We start from the raw sequence: 21,627 nt of genomic DNA, 5'->3' as shown, positions 1-21,627 counted from the left end.
GTCTAACATGAGCGGACTGCCACTCTTTGTAGGGCTAGAGTTTATTGCAGTAACCAAATATTGCTATATAATACACCTGGAGAGCTTATACAAGACAGTATATATTAAGTTCTAGATTGCAGAACGGAGTTTAAGTGCTGCTGTGAAGTCCTCAAGCAGGTTCCTACTGGCTTCATGCACATCTCTTCCCAATTTCACAGTCATGTTACATTGGTGGCTTGAAATCTACCATGGTGAGGGTTATTGGCAAACACTACAAATCAAGGCGTTTCCCTGCCAACCCTCTCGCAAGAGCCAGTATACCACAGTATACCACTGGCTTTAAGAATTCAGAGCAGGGAAGAGTAGCGTAGGTTAGGATTATCTACTGAAGGCTCCATTGGAACCGAAGGGAGAGGAGAATGGCATGAGCAAAGGCAGGGGCAGTAGTGAGTCTGGAGACGTGGGGGCTGGGAAGGGCAGTAAAGAGAAAAGGTTACCTTGGATTTTGGTGAGGAGCTAATAGGAGATACGGTGTGGCCTTTTGAGGGTTTTGAACCAGATGAATTTGGACAAAGAGGAAGCCTTCAAGCAGAAGTCATTGAAGAATCATTTTTGGACAATTAACATGGCCTCTGAATACAACATGAATAGCTGCTACATGTGAAGATGTTACAGTAATCCATGTGTGAGGTGACGATGGAAATGGCAAAAAAAGAATATATCTGGGAAGTGTTTGAAGAAATTATTAGTATGACTTTGAGACATAGAGTGATTTAAGGAAGGACTTAAAGATTGAAGTTTTTGAGCATGGAGTACTGAAGGAGTGTTGCCCCACTATAAGAAATAAAGTTGGGAAAGGATACTGGTTTGGCAGAGAGGACGGTGCATTATTGGGTGGTAGGTGGCATTGAGCTATAGGTGAGGATGGGACCTCTCAGTTGAAGACCTGAGGACAAAGGAGAGGTAAAGTTAGGGAAATATATGGGAGCCACTAGTGTGGAGCTGATTATTAAAACAGAATTGAGTCCTCTCAGGAGTGCGGAAGAGAGGCACTGAACCTTGGAGGCCTGACATAGTGTAGGTAATAGGCCATGGCAAAGAGGACATTAAAGATGGCAGATCACAGAGGTCAGAGATGAAGGGAGAGAATGTGGTGGTATAATATAGGGAGGGACTTAGACCTTGTGGAAGGATGAGATCAGTAGAGTCATAGCCACAAAGATGGGAAGAGTAGAGTCAAATGAGCAAGTAATGAGATTCTAAAAAACATACTCATGACTAGAAAGAGATCACGAGTGTTGTTAGAAATCTTGTTAAAATGTTGTTAAAAAAATAAAAAAGAATCTTAAAAGGGTTCATAGCTTTTAACCTTCATATCCTTTAGCCTTTCACTACCAGGATTCTATATAAGAAAATAATCAGAAGTGCCATCAAAGATTTATGTAGAAACTGTTTGTTCAAACATTATTTGTAATAGTGAAAAATGGTAAACAACTCCAGCCATAGGGAATGTTTCAGTTCAGGTTATATCTGTGTATTGGATGTTATACAGCTATCAAAAGTTGTTTGTTTTTTAATTTAAAGATTGGCATCTGAGCTAACATCTGTTGCCAATCTTCTTCTTTTTCTTTTTTCTTTCTTCTTCTTCTACCCAAAGCCTCCCAGTGTATAGTTGTATATTCTAGTTGTAGGTCCTTCTGGTTGTGCTGTGTGGGACGCAGCCTCACCGTGGCTTGACGAGCAGTGCCATGTCCATTCTCAGGACCTGAACCGGCGAAATCCTGAGCCGCCAAAGTGGAGCGCGTGAGCTTAACCACTCAGCCGCAGGGCCGGTCCAAAAATATTTTTCAATGAATATCTTGGAAAAGTGTTTGACATAAGCAAGATATAGTATTATCTGACTTTGAAAAATGTATATGTTGTATATAAGCATAGGAAAAGTCTAGGAAGAAATAATCAGGTTATTATCCCTGGACGGTGTGATTATGGGTGCTTTTATTTTTCTTCATGCTTTTTTTTTTAGCTTCGTTTTCTGTAATGAGCAAGTGTTACTTTTATAATTTAATTTTTCTCTTTTTAAGAGTGGGAAGACAACATCTGGCAGGAAAAGGACAGTGGAAAGGCAGGATCTAGAGGTTGTGAGATAAGTTGAGTACTCTGTCCCTCAGTGAGAGGCATCACAGATGGAGTGGTTCGCTAGTCCAGAGTGAAGGAAGGACTAGTGTGCTTCCAAGCCTCCAGGGAAGGATGAGAAAACAGATGGAGAGATAGGGAATCTGTTTCTGTCACAAAACCATTTAGGTCAACAGCTAAGGCCAAGAGAGTTTCAGGTAACCACTGTTGGAAAGTGGGCTGGAATGTTGATGGGAGGGAAAAAGATCACCAAGGAGTGGCTTCATCTCACTGAAGTTTGGCCACCAGATAAATAGTATTGCAAGACTTTTTTCCATACAGTTTCCCCTCAACGTAAAAACTGGCTGGGTTCCAAAGGTTTATTTATAAATCTGTTTTTTGAACTCTAGAAGTTTTTCCCATAGAAACAATGTTAGAAATGGTGATTAGGATTCTTGCCAGCCCACAAAAGCTCATAATGTCAATCTGTCTTGTCCATTTTTCCTCCCTAGTATTTTTCACATCTGTTAGGTCCTCTCCATAGGACCTATAGCTAAGCTTGTTTCCTTTACACAACCCACTTGAACTACAGAGTTGTGATACCACCTAAAAGGAGGTTTGCATATTCATGTCTTCCTACTTCTGCTCCCTTTACCCCAATTCTCTCCTACCCCTGGCTTGTCCTGCATTCTGCACTCAGATTTATCTTCCAAAATCATCATTGTTAGTGTTATTTTCCTGCTCAAAACTGCTCAGCCTGTTTCCCAAGTCCTTTCTGGGGTGTGGTAGACAAAAGGATTCTCACTGTAGGGGAGCATGGATTGGCACAATACCTAGAGCCAGAGTGAGTTAGTGCCAGGATCATCACTTAAATTCAGAGCCCTAGAACATCAGCATGGACCTCATTAACAAGGCGCTGTGACTTGTGAGCATTGGTAGCCTGGCAGGCAGATCCAGAAGTCTGTCACATACAAGAGCATGGTAAATCCGAGTTTGAAGTCAGAAAAAATACATCCCTTGTCAGAATAGTTGCTGACAGGAGCTATCAAGCTGTTCAGCTCTGGTCATTGAAAAAGCTCAGAGCAAGTTAATATCTCAGGTCCGTTCATTTCTTTTGTTGTGGTAAGCCAGGTTTACTTCTAATGTGCAAACTAAGTCAATGGTTCTCTATTCCCAATGAGCTCTGGGTGGGAATAAGAGCTCCAACTTCCTCAAGCAACATAATTCTCCTAAATTAATCATTCTTCTTTCTACTAGGTCTACTGAGCAGCTACAGACAATTGACATACAATTTCATCATAATTATAAAATATGGTATTGAGTAGATAGTATATGTGTGTGAACTTTGCCATCCTCAGAATAAGCATACATTTAGCTTTTTCCTCCTGAGACTTAAAGTTGACTCAGACTCGCCGTCTCCTATCCAGCAAACATTTTAGGACTAGCAGTATTCTATTTCAATTCTAAAAGGATTAAATAGGCATTTGTGGGCTATCGTGAAAACTGCCTCAGTATTTAAGCTTAAAAAATCTTTCCATGGGACATGAAAAAGGAATATTGTTGCCCCAGAAACAATCGTCTTCCCCCAGCTGAGGTCAAGGTAGCTGCTGCTGCTTCTGGAACACTTGGAAAAGAGAACAGTCTGACTCACAGCAGTGCAGTAGGATCAGCTCGGAGAGCTCTGGTCATTCATTGTGAGATAGTCAGACACTGGCTGTTGACCAGGGAGGGGCAGCCAGCCAGCGCTGTGGTGGAGGGATGTGAAATAGAGCCTTTTCCATGGGGGATGAGGAGCAAGGCAACCGTGCAACAGTTCACACTGCATGTCATCAGTACGTAGCGTATCAGAGACTGCTTGCTCTGTAAAACCTGAAAGCTGGGCATATTTTAATATACTGCACAGGGATTCCAACTCTCAATGTAATGAGTTACATATTATTGATATGCAGAAGTGAGAAATAAAGCAGAGCTTCCTTTCAGTAAATTAGCTGTTGAAAAACGGATTTTGAACCCAGCCAGAGACATGGGTATGTCCTGTGTCTGCTCTGCAGGTGTGCCCTGGTCATTCACGTAGCCTGTGCTCAACAGGGACTCTAGCTGGTTATGTAGGAGAGCAGAGATTCGCAAACATGGCGGCACATTAGAATCACTTAGAGAATCTTAAAAAATACTGATGCCAGAGTCCTGCTTCCAGAAGTAGGGATTTAATTGGTCTGGGATGGCCCTGTGCGTTTTTGTTTTTAAGGTAGTCTGGTGATTCCAGTATGCAAAGTTTAAAATCCACTTTTCTAGAGCACTGCTTCTCAAACTTTAGTATGCGTAAACATCACTTGGAGGGCTTGTAAAAACGTTTTTTTAGGCTCCATCCCAGGAGATTCTGAAGGTTTGAGGTGGAGTCTGAAAATTTTTATTTCTATGAAGCTCCCAGCTGAGGCTGAATAGCACTGTTCTAGACTCTAGGGTATGTGGTTTTGGTTTCCATGTGTCTGGTACACAGTAAGTACTCATCAACTGTTGAATGAAGGTGGGTGTCTATTTGCTTCTCGAACTTTAATGTTCATATAAATCACTTGCATATCTCATTAAAAATTCCATACGTCTAGGGTAGGAGCTGAGAGTGCATTTCTAACAAGTTCCCAGGTGATGTCAACTACACGTGAGAATAGCAAGGTGTGACAAGATACATACCACCATGTGTAATTTGCTCCTCTCACTTCCACCGGTGTACACTAGTCAGATGACCTTCACCTGCACGTCTTTGGTCTGCCCTATATTGGGCAAATTTCCTGCTGTACTCCATTCATTTCTTTTTCTATCGCATTCCAAAAGCATCGTGGAGTGCAAGTGCGTGAGAGTGACATTTTTATAGAGGTAACATCAAATTCTCTCTAATTTTTTAAAATATTAAATATCAAGTAAATATAAAATGTTCATAAACTATGTATAAAGTAAAAACAATAAGATATAAATAATACCCAAGTATCCATGTTTTAAAAAATGTTTTTATTTTGGAATAGTTTTAATTTACAGAAAAATTGCAAACATTGTACAGAGTCTGTATACCCCTCGCCCAGTTTCCTTTAATGTTTACATCTTACATGACCACAGTACATTTGTCAAAATTAAGAAATTAACATTGGTACATTGCTGTCAACTAAAGGACAGACTTTATTCTGTTCTCACCAGTTATTCTACTGATGTGCACTTTCTGTTCCTGCAGCCAATCCAAGATACCACATTGCTTTTAGTTGTCACGTCTTCTTAGTCTCTTCTGGTCTGTGATAGTTTCATATTCTTTAATATTCATGACCTTGACAGTTATGAAGAATGCTGGTCAGATACTTTGTGGAATGTCTCTCTTTTGGGTTTGTTTGATGCTTTCTCATGATGAGACTAAGGTTATGGGTTTGGGGGAAGAAGAAATAGCACAGAGGCAAAGTTCCCTTCTCATCCCATTATATTAGATGGTACATGATACCCACATGATTTATGACTGGTAATTTTAACCTTGTCCAGTGTGTTTCTTGATGTGAAGTTACTGTTTTTCATTTCCAGTACTTGGTTCTTTGGCGGCAAGTCACTAAGTCCAAGCCACACTCAAGGGGAGAGGAATCCAGGAGAGAAGTGTTTCTACATATATTTGGGATTTTTCTGTAAGGAAGATTGGGACAAATGTCCCCCCCCCCCCCCATTTATTCATTCATCCAGTTATTATGTCAGTATGGACTCATATTTTATACCTTAAGTTATCTGTTACTACATTATTTATTTTCTTGCTCAAATTCTTCCAGTTTAGGCTCTATCAGATCAGCTCCTGTCTGTTTACATGCCCCCATCCTTTTGTCTTTTGAACATTTCCTTACTTTCTAGCACTACAGGATGTTCTGGACTCATCTTGTATTTTCTCTGCCCCAGCCTAGAACCAGCCATTTTTCTCCAAGGATCCCCGATTCCTTTTATTGAATAATGGTATTTAGAAACCAAGATCTGGGCACTGAGTGTGCTTGTTGCTAGTGAAGTGTCACTGATTCCAGTGGGTGGAGCTGGGAGACACGTCTACTAACCCACGTGTACACACATACTTATAATTTTGTCTATATCCATCTATCTAATATCTCTCATCTCTCTATATATATAAGTACATACAAATTTTATATATATATATGTGTGTATATATATATACAACATATAAAGCTAAAGGACTGCAGACTGAGTTCTCTGACTCTGATCCAGCACCAGAGAGTTCATTCTAGCCTTCCATCTTTGCTTTTGGAATTTCTTTCTCTGACAGTGAGAAACTGGCTCTCATTATCTACCGTTTATTTACTTATTTGTCAACCCTAGTATACTTGTAGTTTCAGAATTGTTAAATCATGCTTCTATAAGAAACTAATTTGTCAACTGGGGTACAGTGTTTATACATAGTTGTTTTTGTCTTTAGTCTTAACCGTTTCCAGTCAAAAGAACATTTTCCAGAGTTACTTAGGTCAGCTCCTTTTTTCCCCACCTTGAAGGTTATGAGGCTAGGTTATGTCATACATTTCTAAAACGGTTAGATACATTTGGCACAGTCTGCATTTCATCCTGGGATTCCCTCGATGTCCTGGTTAATTTTAAAATTTGCATATATTAAAGCTCTTTGTGATGTACAGTTTTATGGGTTCTGACAAATACCATGATTTTATTCTTTAAGCAAACCATTGGCAAACTTCATAGCCAGCAACATACTTGCAACACACCTGACACTGATCTTGACACAGGTTAAGAGACACTAAATTAGATAATCTGCTAAAGACCTTTCTTCTCTAGCGTTCCTTGAGCCTTCATTTATCATCACTGATTCCCAGAGATTGGTCATGTCCCAGGTCACATCACTAATGGTCATGTCCCAGGTCACATCACTAATGGTTATCTCCAGGAGGGTCTTGAAGGATTCTGAGGAAAAAGGCATCCCCACCCCTCCGCACTGTCCGTCACGGGGTTGGAAAGGCTTTTTATGGAAAGGAGAGGACAACAGGGCAGAAGCCGTACTTGAACCAGCCTCGCCTGGGCTGACCCACTACAGCCTCCAGCTAGCAGTGAGACCTCTAAGGCACTGGTTTTCAAATTGTGAGCTCCCAGACCAACAGTATCAGCATCACCTGGGAAATTGTTAGAAATGCAAATTCTCAGACGCCACCCACGCTGAGTCAGAACCTCTGGAAATGGGTCTAACAATCTTTGTTACAAGTCCTCTGGGTGATTGTGATACACACTGAAGTTTGGGAACCTCTACTCTTAAGATTAACCAGCCATGTGCCAGCCAGAGCCTTGGAGGCAGCTGTGAGTCTTCATTCTGACTTCCTGCTAGGGCCCTGGGGATGCAGAACTGGCCAGCCAGGGGCAGGCTACAAGTGCAGCCAGAGGGTTAAAGGGCTGTTTTTCTTTTGGTTTGTTTTTAATTGTGATCTACCAGAGGATGGAAAATTTCTGACTTGGATGTCTGGGGCAATATATTCTATCTCTTTGAGACAGAAAAAGAACGTCGTAATAATGATACTAAAACTTTTTTATGCTTTAATTTTTTTTTGTAATTGCAAAATGAAAACCAAAATCACATCAAATGCTTCATGTTTTTTTAAAAGATGTCAGTTCTTTAAATTGTTTTTTACATTGGTCTGTTATTTCTAATGTGTGTAATATGATCATATTGGTTTATGTTCTAATCAGCATTCATACTTTAGGGAGGTAATGATTATTGGCCAGTATGAAATTGTAGTAAGAAAAAGTTGGGAGATTTACGCTAGCCTTGAAAACTTTTAGGGTTGCAATCATAGTAGCTATGAAAACCAGCAGCCTAGCAGGCACTGAAGATGGCAGAATGTATTTGGAGCACTGCAAAACCCCCAGCCCCAGAGAATTGTTACTGTTCAACCTGTCTGGCAGTTGCCTGGAAACCCTTCCTCACAGAGCTCGCCTTTTTTTTTTTTTTTTTTTTTTCACCTGTCTCACAGCTAATTCAGTGCAAACAGCTTCATCACCCGTGCCACCCTCCCCCCCCCCCCCCCACAACCCAGGGTGTGCTGCAACACACACACACAGCCTTTCAGCAAAGGCTGGCAAACTTGTTGGTGGGAGGCATTTAAGGAAGTCTCTGTCCAGTTGTTAGCTGACTACTAAGCTAACATAGAAGATAGACTCTTGTGGCAAAACACAACAAAGAGTACAAGGGAACAAGGGAATATAGATTAGTGGAATAGAATTGAGAGTCCAGAAATCAACCCTCGTATTTATGGTCAATTGATTTTCTATATTGTGCCAAACAATTCAACAGGGGAAAGAATAGTCTTTGCAACAAATGATGCTGGGACAACTGGATAACCACATGCAAAAGAATGAAATTCGATCCCTTCCACACAAAATATTCCAATATTAACTCAAAGTGGAACAGAGATCTAAATCTTAAAGCTAAAACTGTAACATTCTTAGAAGATAACATGGGAGTAAACCTTTGTGACCTTGTATATGACAGCAAAAGCTCAAACAAAAGAAAAAATGGGTAAGTTGGACTTCATCAAAATTAAAAATTTCTGTACTTAAAGGACATCATCAAAATAATGAAAAGACAACCCATGAAATGGGAGAAAATATTTGCAAATCATATATCAGATAAAGAACTTGTATACAGAATATATAAAGAACTCTTAAAACTCAATAATAAAAAGACAACCCAGTCAAGAAATGAGCAAAGGAGCTGAATGAACATTTTTCCGGGAAGATATACCAATGGCCAATAAGCACGTGAAAAGATCCTCATCATCTTTACTCAGTAGGAAAATACAAATGAAGACCACAATGAGATACCACGTCATACCCACTAGGATGCCTTTAATAAGAAAAACATAAGTGTGAGCCAAGATGTAGGGAAATTGGAACCTTCACACATTGCTGATGGAAGCCTAAAATGTTGCAGCCAGTGGGAAACAGTCTTGCAGTTCCTCAGATGATTAAACATAGTGTTATCATGTGACCCAGCAATTTCGCCTCTTCATATATATCCAAAAGAAATGAAAGTAAATGTTCACTCAAACACTTGTAAAGAGGGAGCTGGCCTTGTGGCGCAGTGGATGAGTTTGCACGCTCTACTTCTGCAGCCTGGGGTTGGTGGGTTCGGATCTGGGGCGTTGACCTACATGGCTCATCAAGCCGTGCTGTGGTGGCATCCCATATACAAAGTAAAGGAAGATTGGCACAGATGTTAGCTCAGGGACGGTTTTCCTCAAGCAAAAAGAGAAAGATTGGCAACAGCTGTTAGCTAAGGGCCAATCTTCCTCACACACATACAGAAAAACTTATACAGAAATGTCCCTATCACCTTTATTCATAATAGCCAAAAAGTGGAAACCACTTAAATGTCCAGCTGATTAATGTGTAAGCAAAATCTGGGATAGCCATGCAGTGGAATAAAATTGGTCAATAAAAAAAATCAAGTACTGATACATGCTACAACATGGATGAAGCTTGAAAACATGCTAAGTGAAAGAAGCCAGTCATGAAAGGCCGCATATTGTATGATTTCATTTCTATAAAATGTCTAGAATACGCAAATCTATAGAGACAAGGTAGGTTAGTGGTTCCTAAGGCGGGAGAGGAAGCAATGGGGAGTGAGTGCCCGTGGATTTCGAGTGTCTCTCTGGGATGATGGTGGTCTTCTGGAATCAGTACTGCTGTGTACACAACTTTGTGAACATAGTGAAACCACTGAATTGTACACGTTCAAGATTTTATTTTTCCTTTTTCTCCCAAAGCCCCCGGTACATAGTTGTGCATTTTTAGTTGTGGGTCCTTCTAGTTGTGGCATGTGGGATGCCACCTCAGCATGGCTTGATGAGTGGTGCCATGTCCGCGCCCAGGATTCGAACTGGCGAAACCCTGGGCCACTGAAGCAGAGTGCGCGTGGGGCCCGCCCCGAATTGTACACTTTAAAAGGATGAATTTTTATGATATGGAATTATGTATCAATAAATGTAATTTTGAAAATCTTTAAACAAATATAAACATATGCCCATGAGAAGTCCACAGCAATATCTTTTAAATTGTTATGTTTAGTTTTTTTTTTTAACAGCAAGAGAAAATAAGTGAGGAAATCATATTTCTCACCAGCTTTGGGAGGTCCACCTGTGTAACTGTGTTTTACTCCTATTCCCTCTTTTGCCTCCCCTTAGTGCTCCAAACTCTGAGGCTGTAAAGACGCCCACATAGGAATTTGGAACTTCAAAGATACAGACTATCTGTCCACTCACAAATAGATTTTAAAAACCATGTGAACTCTACTGTGAGCTTTTAACCACAGAGCTGTGAGGGCACACTCTAGTTGCATTAAAGGCAAGTCTCGGGCATTCCTTTTTTTGTCACCAGAGCATCATGGTGCACCAGGACCCTAGTCATATTTCTCACTGGTGCCTTTCCAGCTTTCTTTTCTGATCCGTTCTGCTTCACAGTGCTCGCTTTCTTGCCTGTGCTGGGACCCTAGGGCTCTTCTGTGGTCTAACTCTGAATCCTATACCAGCCCTGGTTTATCTTGTACCGTGACCCTCATATTCAGAATTATCCCCTTTCTCCCACATTCATGCAAACTGTTTCTGGCTGTCTCTGCTTTGAATTCTGATCAATTATCGACTTATTAAAAATTTTCATGCTGAAGGTGAAAATTGACAACTGAAACTAAGTTTTTAAGCATACTTTTTTTTAAAGAACGAATGTATTTCCCAGCTTTTGTTCACTGACAGGGCCTGGAACAATAACATACCCAGTAACAAGGAGCTTCCCTAAGGCATCTCTAAAAACATTTCCTGCTTAAAGGAACCAGAACCCCTGGAGGAATGTGATTCCAAATCAGGGGCAGGAAGCATTCAAAATGAGTCAGGACATCTTGTCAGAAAGTAAGGAAGCTATCAGTGATCACACACATTGAAAGGACTCAGGAGCCAACTTAGAAGGATTCCCAGTGACTAAAAATGGCAGTATCTGAGCATCAGAAAGCAAAAAAACAATGGACTGGAGTACGTCATGTGTGTTAAAATGCAAGAGTTTCTTATGCTACTTTTAAACAAAAGGTCACCTGTGGAAGTTGCAAGGAAACCAATTCATTAATTTGAAAACTGGCAAATAAAGGGAAAGAATCAAGCATTTATTCCACATTTCCTGTATGACTTTTACCTTAGGATAACCAAATAGTTAACGTGGAAAAGAATTCTACCATATTGCAACCCCTAATGAAACAATAGATCTAGGCTGCGATCACCAATGTCTACTAAAAACATTAAATGAAAGGTTGATAAAGAACTTTATAAGGGATGGGTCAGACTGATAGCATCTACTGATCAATCTTAATATCACAAAAAGACAAAACCGATGTATGCCCCTTGATGTGATGCAGTAGGAAGTACACAATACCATGTCTGACATGTTGCTAAAGATTCTAACTTGAATCTGATCAAACCTCACAAGATCTGTTTACAAGAAATAGAGGAGTTAGAAAAATATGTTAACACTATTGGGATGCAATCAGCAAAATCTAAAATAAGGAAAATTCTATAAAACTAATGACCTAGTTTCTTCAATAAATAAATGACAAGAAAAAAGGGAAGGGGGTAGAAGGGACCTACAAGCACCAGTCATATTCAATGTGTGCACCTATTTTCAATAAACCAACTGTAAAAAAATTATGTGCCCATTCAAGGAAATTGAGTCATAATATTATTTCATCATAACATGCTGATATCAAGGAAATATTTTTTAGTTGTATTAATGGTATTCTGGCTATGATTTTGAAAAGTTACTATTGTTTTGAGATGTATACTGAAGTATTTATGGATAAACTAACATGATGTTTGGGATTTGCTTTAAAATAATTCAGTAGTGGGGGCCGACCTGGTGATGCAGTGGTTAAGGTCGCATGTTTCGCTTCGGTGGCCTGGGGTTTGCCAGTTCGGATCCCCGGTGCAGACCTACGCACTGCTTATCAAGCCATGCTGTAGCAGGTATCCCACATATAAAGTAGAGGAAGATAGGCACGGATGTTAGCTCAGGGCCAGTCTTCCTCAGAAAAAGAGGAGGATTGGCGGCAGATGTTAGCTTGGGGCTAATCTTCCTCAAAAGAAAAAAAAATTCAGTAGGGGTTAAGGGAGTAGGAGGGGCTCAGATGAAAACAATATTTATTGGCCATGTATTAATAAGTGTTGAAACTGGGGGGTGAGCACATGGAGATTTGTAATACTACTCTCTGTAGGTGTTTAGAGTTTTGATTTTAAAAATTAACTACCTATGTTCTTATCTATAGTAATATAGTTTTATACATTTATATATATATATATATATATATATATATATATAGTTTCAAAATTACACATAATTCATGACTACATCTAAAGTTGATTTCTAATTGGAGAATTATGGCTTGGAAGGAACAAGGCTTTCTAGCGCCCTTTGCTAGCCACTGGAGCCCCCTCCCCAGAGTTTACCAGAATAGTATTGGTAACTTTGTATCTTGGTTTATTACTTCTGAGCGATTGCTGATCTTTACCTAAACAGCTGGGTGCCATAATACATAATGCTTCTATCAACCATATTGTTATAATAAGACACAAGTGAGAGGTACTTTTGTAAAACTTACAGGTGATAAAATGTTTATGTCGTAAATTCCTAATTTCCTAATCAGCAAAATATGTATATTTTAAAACAGCACCAGGCATAGCACCTTACATATATGTATCTCACAGAGAGAGTAGTATATTCATTTTTTAAATGAGTTAAATTTTATAAATGAAATATATACCTTACAGTCATTTCTCATTTTGAGACAACATAAAGTTTTCTTTCTCTGAAACATGTTTCTCTCTTTTCTAGGAAGTTGTTTTAGGTTATGTGAGAGAGATGCTTCCTCGTCTCTAAGGCTTACAAGAAACTCTGATTTGAAGAGAATAAATGGATTTTGCACCAAACCACAGGAAAGTCCAAAAGCTCCATCCCGTAAGTTTTTGTTAGTTTTTCTAGTTATAGACTAGGAAGCTCCCAAAGAGTTGGACAGCTTGGAATCAAAAGAACCCAAAAGAGAGGTGGGCATGGGTCTTCCCACGTCATGTGCTATCATGTAGTTCAGGCCTTCCAATTGTACTTATACTGGCTGGCTGTGCCCACATGTAACGTGTAGCAATGATGTCTTCATTTTCCTCATTTGTCATTTTCCTCTCTTGCCTCAAGGGTTGGACTGGAGCTTTTTGTAGGAAAATAGATGCACCAAAGTAAATAGTGGTCTAGAAAATATCTTTTAAGGAACCCCAAAGATGAAACAAATCAAGAAATTAGGTTTGGGGAAAAATATAACTAGGGCTTGGGCGTTAACTTCAGCCACGTTTTGTCCTGTCCCTAACTAAAACTCTGGTTACTGTCACCACCATGGGAAGAAGGAGCATAATGGATATCCTGTAGTGTCCCAGGAACTATTTGCTTGTTGCTTCTTCATGGGAGTATGCTAGGGCAAGGCAGGTCTGGGTGAGTGGAAAGGAACCATCCTCAAAGATTAGCAAGAGCATAAAAATGTTTATCCCCTTCAACCTGGTATTTCACTTCTGGGATCTAGCCTTATGAATAACCCCTTTATGTGTATAAAAGCTTTGAGTGTAAAGGTGTTCCCATTTTTTTGTATATAATGGGAAAATGGGAAATAAATCTAAATGTCAGATAATCTGGGAATGATTAATTATGTAGGTTAGATCCACTTGATGAGATTATGTAGCTCTTGGAAATGGTGCTAATAAATACCATGTACTGGCATGGAAAATGTTTGTTGTAATGTTAATGAACAAAGCAGGATACAGAACTTTATACTTTGTGCAAGCACAAGCGTGATAGACATATGAATTATACATACATACATATGAGGATAAGACTTAGGAAATACACCAAAATTAAAATATAGTGCTTATGCTATGACAAGGGAATTAAGGGTGATTTTTATCTTTTTCTTTTTTCACATCTATACCTTCTGAATTGTCTTTAATGGGTATATAGTACTTAAAATGAAAACAAAAAAAACTATAAAGAGAATTATGCCAAGTGCTGGAAGTGTTAAAAGGTAAAACTACAGCGTTACTATTTCTCTATTTCCAAACCTCTTTTTTTGCCTTTGGTTCTTTATGGATTTTTTTCCTAGTAACTTTCCCGTTCCTTCTAGTGTTGCCTTCTGATGAAGTGGACAGAACAGCATAAGCAAAGATGTGGAGGTGGGAATGAGTGTGATGTGTGGGTAGCGGTCAAGGAGATGGTCTGTCTGCAGGAGAGACGTGGGCAGTATGTGGAAGCTGGATGAAATTACCTCCAGGTGCCCTTCTAACCCTGACATTCTGTGCTTCCCTGACTTTTTTTACTCTTTATCTTCGATGACTTCCCCTTTCTTTGCAGACCCTTTCTCTTACAGTCAGTGGTTGTGTACCTTTCTTGTCCATATGCCTCCTTGGCCGCTCCACTCATTTTCCTCAGCTGCCTCTCTCCTGTCCGCTTTGCTGGGTCATACCCCAAGGCTCAGCTCTTGGCCTTCTGCTCTTCTTTATCACCCTTACTGGCTCTCCTTTTGCACCAATGGTTGTCTCTACCTCTTGACTTATTAATGAAACCTGCTCAGGTGGCATAAATTTAGACCCAATAGATCTAAAATGGCATTCCTGCTTTTTCCTTTCCTAACTGGTTCTGTTCACAGTTTCCTCATTTTAATTAGCAGTACTGCTGTTGTCTCAGTCATCCAAGTTTGAGGTTCTTCATGATTCCTTCTTTGTCTTAATCAGTCTCCAAATTCTTGCAGTGATCCTCAGATTGACTTTTTTGTTTCTCTTCCCACTGTTAGATCTCTGGTTCAGACCGCCTCACCTCAGCCTTGAACGACAGCCTCCTCTTTGCACTTGTTGCCCCCTCCATCCTGTCCTTCCTTTCTCTCTTCCGTCCATTGTGCAGAGTAATCTTCCTAAAACATTAACTTCCTCCTTGCTTCAATGTGTACAGTGGTTCCCAAATCAGGTCTAAAAACCTTAGCCTGGCATTCAAGGTCTTTTATAATCTGATTTCACCTTACAAACTTTTGCTTAGTCTGCTGAAGTGAAATAAGCTCCTCACTGTTCGCCTCTGAGTTCATCCTTACCTTCATATCTTTGTTCATGGTGTTCTTTCAGCTTCCAATGGCTAGGGCTTATATTGAAAAATAGTGTTTTTATTTTACCTCAGTTCTCAAAGAATTTTGGAATCTCACTTGAGAAATAGGCATCCTAAGAAATTCCATTCAAATTAAGGCTCCAATTATGTTGAGGTTTCTCCATGGTTCTGTTTAGTGAATAGCTAAAAAGCACAAATAGCACTTTTCTGTTGCTAAATTTGACAGTCATAATCTCAAATAAGATTTCGTGTTTTGTTTTTCTCATAGACACTTACAGCCACAGAGTGCCATTACACAAACCTACGGATTGGGAGAGGAAGATCCTGATATGGTCAGGTCGTTTCAAAAAGGAAGATGAAATCCCAGAGACTGTCTCGTGAGTGCTGAACTTAGGGTTGTAAGCAGCTTTTATTTCTCACTGATCTGTTTTAGAGGGAAAGCACCTCCTCCGAGTCTAACTATTTAAACCCTTTTAATCAAATTTTAAAACAGTTTTCACTTCTCTAAATGTTTCCTCTTTGGCAAGTACATGGAATAAAAACAGTGCTGGAAACTCCATCTCTTATCATTGATGTGTTCTGTAGTGCCCAGTGAAAAGCTGTCAGGTCCCTAAAGTCAACTGATTTGCTTTCCTCTCCCAGCTACAGAAACATAACTGGTCAGTGTTTGAGTTATTAATCTGGATATATCAGTTAGGTACCAGTGACAATAACTTTATTCTATAAAATCCACTCAAGTATTCAGCCATTGGCATAGAAGTATTTAAAAGCAACATCTCTTTCTGGGATCCAGGAAAGGGTGCCTCCTGTCATGGGCTTCCTTAAACCCAGCTCTGGCTTGGATCTTGGGATTTTTTCAGAGTCTGGAGATGATGAGTACAGATTCCTCTAAGCTGGGGTTTCTCAACCTCACCACTATTGTCATTTTGGGCCAGATAATTCTTTGTTGTAGGGGGTTGTCCTGTGCATTATAGGATGTTTAGCAGCATCCCTGACCTCTTTACCCCCTAGATGCCAGTAGCACTCAGTTGTGACAATCAAGAATGTCTCCACACATTGCCAAATGTCCCTTGCGGGGCAGAGTCACCCGTAGTTGGGAACCACTGCTCCAGCCTGATGTTAAAGACCCTGTTTGGTTTACATCTTGGCGGAGAGAGTCTGAGAAATAGATGCCATCTCCCCTGTGGGGCATCATCCTCTTCAGAGACAGGGACTTGGGACAAAGCTCCTGGATGTTCCCTTCTAGCAAGAACCTAGACCTTCTGGCTTGTGGTTTCAAGTCATGATTGAAAAAGATATGGGTTCATTCAGGGTATCTTTTTCCAGGAAGTTAAATTTCTGTTTACAACAGCTTTAACAGAGCCCTTCTGCTTCCGCCAGTCAAATTAAATAGCACATTTTGTCCACTAAAATTATTTCAGCAGGAAAGCCCTGGTTCTTCTTAGCTTAAGTGACAGTGTACTCTCCTGGGAAATAAGAGCATGCTGGAAATAACAATGCCATCAGTTCTTGCTTGTACCCTAATTTCTTCCTGAATATCCCAGCAGAAAACAAGCTGGTAAATACCCATGGCCCTACTAGGTGCTGTCTAGACTTTGCTATGGAACACCTTCCTCAGTCTGCCTTGTAGGCGGTTCCAAGATCCCCTCAAGCCCGAAGTACTACCTGATGAGTCATCTTAGAAGGCTCTTCTCTGGGCCACCATTTATCCTTGTGCTGGTGGTTCTGAACAAGCACTGCTGAACTTTCCCATTCTGATTGCTCTCTGTGGAATGGAGGGCAAGCTCATGGCCTTATTTAAATGCATTTTACCTTTTTAATGCTCTCTCAAATGTAAAATATTTCACTTTTCATAAGGATCACAACACTTCAGTTGGAAATGCCAATTCCCATAAAATATTGTAAACATTAGTAGTTAGTTTGTGGTTAGCGGGACCTCAGATACTCTTAATAGAGCAATTCACTGTCCTTAGCAGATGTCCCTGGTTCTTCCCCTCCTGCAGGCCCAGCTTCAGTGCCTGGAGAATGCCGACCACACTGCTGCCTCACTGGGTCCAGCTCTTGCATCACAGTGTACATGCTTTCAGGGGTCTTCTCCTACCTCCTGCAGCATCCTGGACCCTGTGCCTCCTTCCAAGTATTTTTAAAGTACTTCCCTTCAATCCCCCCAATTTCAAAAGTAGTATGTTAAAAATCTGGGGGAAAAAACACTCCAAATCCCATCATCTGGAGATAATCACTTCCTATTTACACCCCTACTGAGTAAGCCAGTACTCTATCTTGGGCCCATTAGGCCTCCACATGCCCTGCCCTGAGACTCTACCAGCCACCCAGGTAATAGAACTGCAACCCACTGCCTGTGTGAAGAAGCACCAAGGTGAGGTGGCCGTGTCTTTAGACTTGTCCTTGTTAGACCTCTTAGCTTTCACACAAGAATGATAATCCAACCCTCAACTTTCTTTTTCTTTTGTTTCTTTTTTCTTTTCTTTCTTTCTTTTTTTCCTCAGGAAGATTCACCCTGAGTTAACATCTGTTGCCAGTCTTCCTCTTTGTATGTGAGCCACCACGACAGCATGGCCACTAACAGACAAGAAGTGTAGGTCTGCACCCAGGAACCAAACACAGGCCGCCAAAGCAGAGAGCGCCACACTTAACCACTAGGCCTCCGGGGCTGGCCCCCTCAACTTTCTGTTAAGGCACATGGATTCAGTGGAGAGGTTAGGAAAGGCACAATCTCAAGTTCACTGTCACTCAGTTTTAGCAAAACGTTAAAAGATAAACATTGCTTAAAGGATCTTTCTGCTCTTCCTGATACCCTCAAATCTATTTCTGGTTCAAGGCAAACAGCAAAAAGCTGGGTATAAAGAGCATATTGTTTAACTCTCTCCCAGTTTAGTTTTCTTCTGAATTCTGCTTTGTGCTGAAACTCATGAAGCTCATTGCAGTATCTGTTGTCAGGATATTGTTCAGATAATCATTATATCACTTATCTTCTTAAGAACCCCAGGGAGAAGGAGCTACTGCTTTCACTTTTAGATTGGCTGAGAATGTGACACTTGAGAGCCAAATGGGGGCCTGCCATAGCAAGTGTGGATTAATATGCCTTTCTTCCTTTTTTTTTTTTTCTTTGTTCCTGGCTCCAATTTGTCTTCACTCTTTCTTCTTTTTTTCCTACTTTATTTTATTCTTTTTGGTGAGGAAGATTGTCCCTGAGCTAACATCTGTGCCAATCTCCCTCCACTTTGTATGTGGGACACTGCCACAGCATGGCTTGATGAGCATTGTGTAGGTCCACACCCAGGGTCCACACCTGTGAACCCCGGGTCACTGAAGCAGAGTGCATGAACTTAACCACTATGCCACTGGGCCAGCCCCTACTCTTTCTTCTTTTTTCCTGCTTTAAATTTATACTGTCTATTGTATTTTATATACATATATGAAGTTGTGAAAATGCCCCATTCTCCCCAAAGTCATACAAGATCTCCAGGCCCCACTTCCTTTTTTATATTTCAAGGCACCACTCCACTTCTGATTGTGGTACACAGAGCTTTATACCCTGCTGGCAACTTCAGAAAGAGAAAAGTTAACTTTCTGTCATGATCTCTTTATATTATTAGGTTTGAGATGCTCGATGCTGCAAAGAACAAGATCCGGGTGAAGATCAGCTATTTAATGATTGCCCTGACAGTGGCAGGGTGCATCCTCATGGTTATTGAAGGCAAGAAGGTGAGAGTGGACTTCCTCGCTATCTCTGTTTGTTTTCTGCAAAGGACCTAAAGGAAATCAGAAGTTGACCCTCATGTTTATTCTCTGAGAAAAGAGGCGGCTGCTTTCTACATGAGAAATGATAACAAAATAAGACATAGTAGGGACAAACCTGGGATTTCATGCCTTGGATAAATAGCAAATGCTAACTTTGACAAGGTGAAGGACTAAATCAGTTTCATGTAAAGTTAAAAAAAGTGTTTAGGGGCCAGCCCCGTGGCCGAGTAGTTAAGTTCGCACGCTCGGCTTTGGCGGCCCAGGGTTTCACCAGGTTAAAGCACACTCAGTACATGGGCTTATTAATCCTCACTCTGCCTTAATCCTGGTGAGAATTCTTATCACCATTCTTTACTCGAAGCTTAGCCAAACTGGGCCATATGTCTAAGGACCATAGCTCCTAAGTGGTACCTAGGAATTCAAGTCCATAAATCTTTGTTTTAGATTATTATTTAGATTATTTGGATCATTATTAATGGCTGTCATTAAGTGTGTACTCACTGTCTTCCAAATACTTTGCTGTTATCTCATTTGAACCTCACAACACTGCAAGATTGGTACTATTATTTGGACCACATCTACAGATGAGGAAGCATAGCTCAGAAAGCTTTAGTAACTTACCCAAGGTCACACATCTCCTTAATGGCAGAACCACAGTTTGACCTTAGACGTGTCTAATTGAGGTGATGGTAAAGTTGCTCCCACTTACCAAGTGCTTATCATATGGCAGGTACTGTTAAACACACGTAATCACCACAATAACCCTAAGAATCTCAGAGGTAGGTTCTGTTGTTATCCATGTTTCATAAAAGAGGAGCCTGAAGCTTAGAGATGTTGAGTAATTTTCCCGAACTCACATAGCAAATAAGTGGCAAGATAATTTAGAGCCAAGTTTGCAAGATACTATAGTATCTTGTGATTAAAATAGTGAATTTTATATGTAGCAGCATTGGTCAAACCCTTATTTTAATACCATGTGTAATTCTGTCTATCACAACTTCCATGTGGAAAGAGATTTCTTGTATCTATTATCAAATATTAAAAAAGGTTCTTCTACAAACCCAGTGGCAACTGACTTATCCCCAGTGAGTCCAGAGTAAAATAAAATGAACTTCCGGCTCTAGAATCTTGGAATGGAAAATACTGACCATTTAGGACCTCATGGGAGCAGGAAGGGCAAGTTTGCAGACCTGACTGAAGTTCTCTGGACAATTCTGTTCCTGCTCCACTTCAGTTTTTCTTCTGTCTCCCTCTTTGACCTCTCATGCTTAGTTCTCGGACGTGAAACCTGCAGAAGCATGTGGACAGGACATAGGGGATTCTAGAGTTCCGAGAAATCTGCATTGCTTTTGTATACTTGATTATACTAGCTGGGTTTAAATACTTCAGAAACAAATTACTCCCTGGGATTTCTGCTAGCCTCATCTAAGGGTATCCGCTGTGTACTTTAGAGAGTTCCTTTCCTGTTCTATACCATAAAATTGTATTTGTCTTTTATGGAACTATCCATTTCTAAAAAGTTGGTAAGTGCTACTGGAATGGAGAACTTTTGAACTTAATGTAATTTGGAAGAAAGAAATATAGCCATTGTATGTTTTGGCCTCACTATCAACTTTACATTCTCATTCTCTCCCCATGTGTAATTCTTTACATGTGAAATTACACAGGTATAAGAAAATACTGCCTTATAGGGTGCTGGTTTCAGTTATTTGGTATACAAATTTTGAAACTGGTCTGTTTATGTAAGCTTCAGAGGATGTGACAGGCACATGGAGGGAAACAAGGGAGGAGGATGGTTGCCTCTCCCCGACTGCTATTTGTTCTCACAGGATGGAGTGGAAGGATAGGCACCGCTGGAAGTCATCAGTGGTAGTAGTTGGTAAAGTCTCCGAGCCCCAGAGCTGAATGTGTTTGGTACAAGAGGAGTAAGGAGCTAGAAGGGTGTGAAGGTATACCATGAGTTGGGGAAGGAGAAATGGTAGCAACAAAGAAAAGTGAGAGAAGACATTTGATACTAAAGAGAGGAAAAAGAAAAAGATGGGAATAAATTATAAGGGAAGAAGAGGCGCTAGAAGGTTTAAAGAAAGAGGCCAGAAAAGGAGAGAAGGCAGAGGTGTGGTATTTCTGTGCTTGAGTGCATGGGCTATGTCTGTGAAGCATGAGAGAAGCAGAAGGCACATGGAGGGGACTGCTGTGCCCCGTGTGCAGGCAGCAGACCGTCCCGTGCCTGTACTGCCCTAGTTACCTGCTGACATCAGTGCACGGTAATGTCGTCCTCCCCAAGCCGGCTTAAATAATCACCTATTCAAATTTGTTTCACTTTAGGCTGTCAAAAGAAATGAGTCTTTAACAAGCCTGAACTTAGAAAAGAAAGCTCGTCTGAGAGAGGAAGCAGCTATGAAGGCCAAAACAGAGTAGCAGAGGTATCCATGTTGGCGGGATTTTGAAAATCCAGGAATAATATTGCAGCAACAAGCCTGTATTAAAAAGAATGTGGTATGAGGATCCATTTCATAAAAGTATGATTTGCACAAGCTTATACCATGTCCCTATTTCTGCTCTAAGTACAAATAAATTTTCCTAAAGAAA

At 40.5% G+C, this 21,627-nt stretch overlaps 1 protein-coding gene across 1 annotated transcript in view; it reads left to right on the top strand.

The window, feature by feature from the left end:
• Positions 1–21,627, top strand: part of FAM162A (family with sequence similarity 162 member A) — a 25,221-nt gene extending 3,594 nt beyond the window's left edge. The window contains exons 2-5 of the mRNA XM_070583778.1: positions 12,982–13,104; positions 15,545–15,653; positions 18,894–19,002; positions 21,364–21,627. Coding sequence (XP_070439879.1) covers positions 12,982–13,104; positions 15,545–15,653; positions 18,894–19,002; positions 21,364–21,456 — 434 coding nt within the window. The 3' untranslated portion in view covers positions 21,457–21,627. The remainder of the gene's footprint in view (positions 1–12,981; positions 13,105–15,544; positions 15,654–18,893; positions 19,003–21,363) is intronic.

Source organism: Equus przewalskii, chromosome 18 (genome assembly GCF_037783145.1).
Source record: "Equus przewalskii isolate Varuska chromosome 18, EquPr2, whole genome shotgun sequence".
Classification (NCBI taxonomy): Eukaryota; Metazoa; Chordata; class Mammalia; order Perissodactyla; family Equidae; genus Equus; species Equus przewalskii.
The sequence above is the reverse complement of the archived record's forward strand: the minus strand, read 5'-3'. Positions and strand labels throughout refer to the sequence as shown.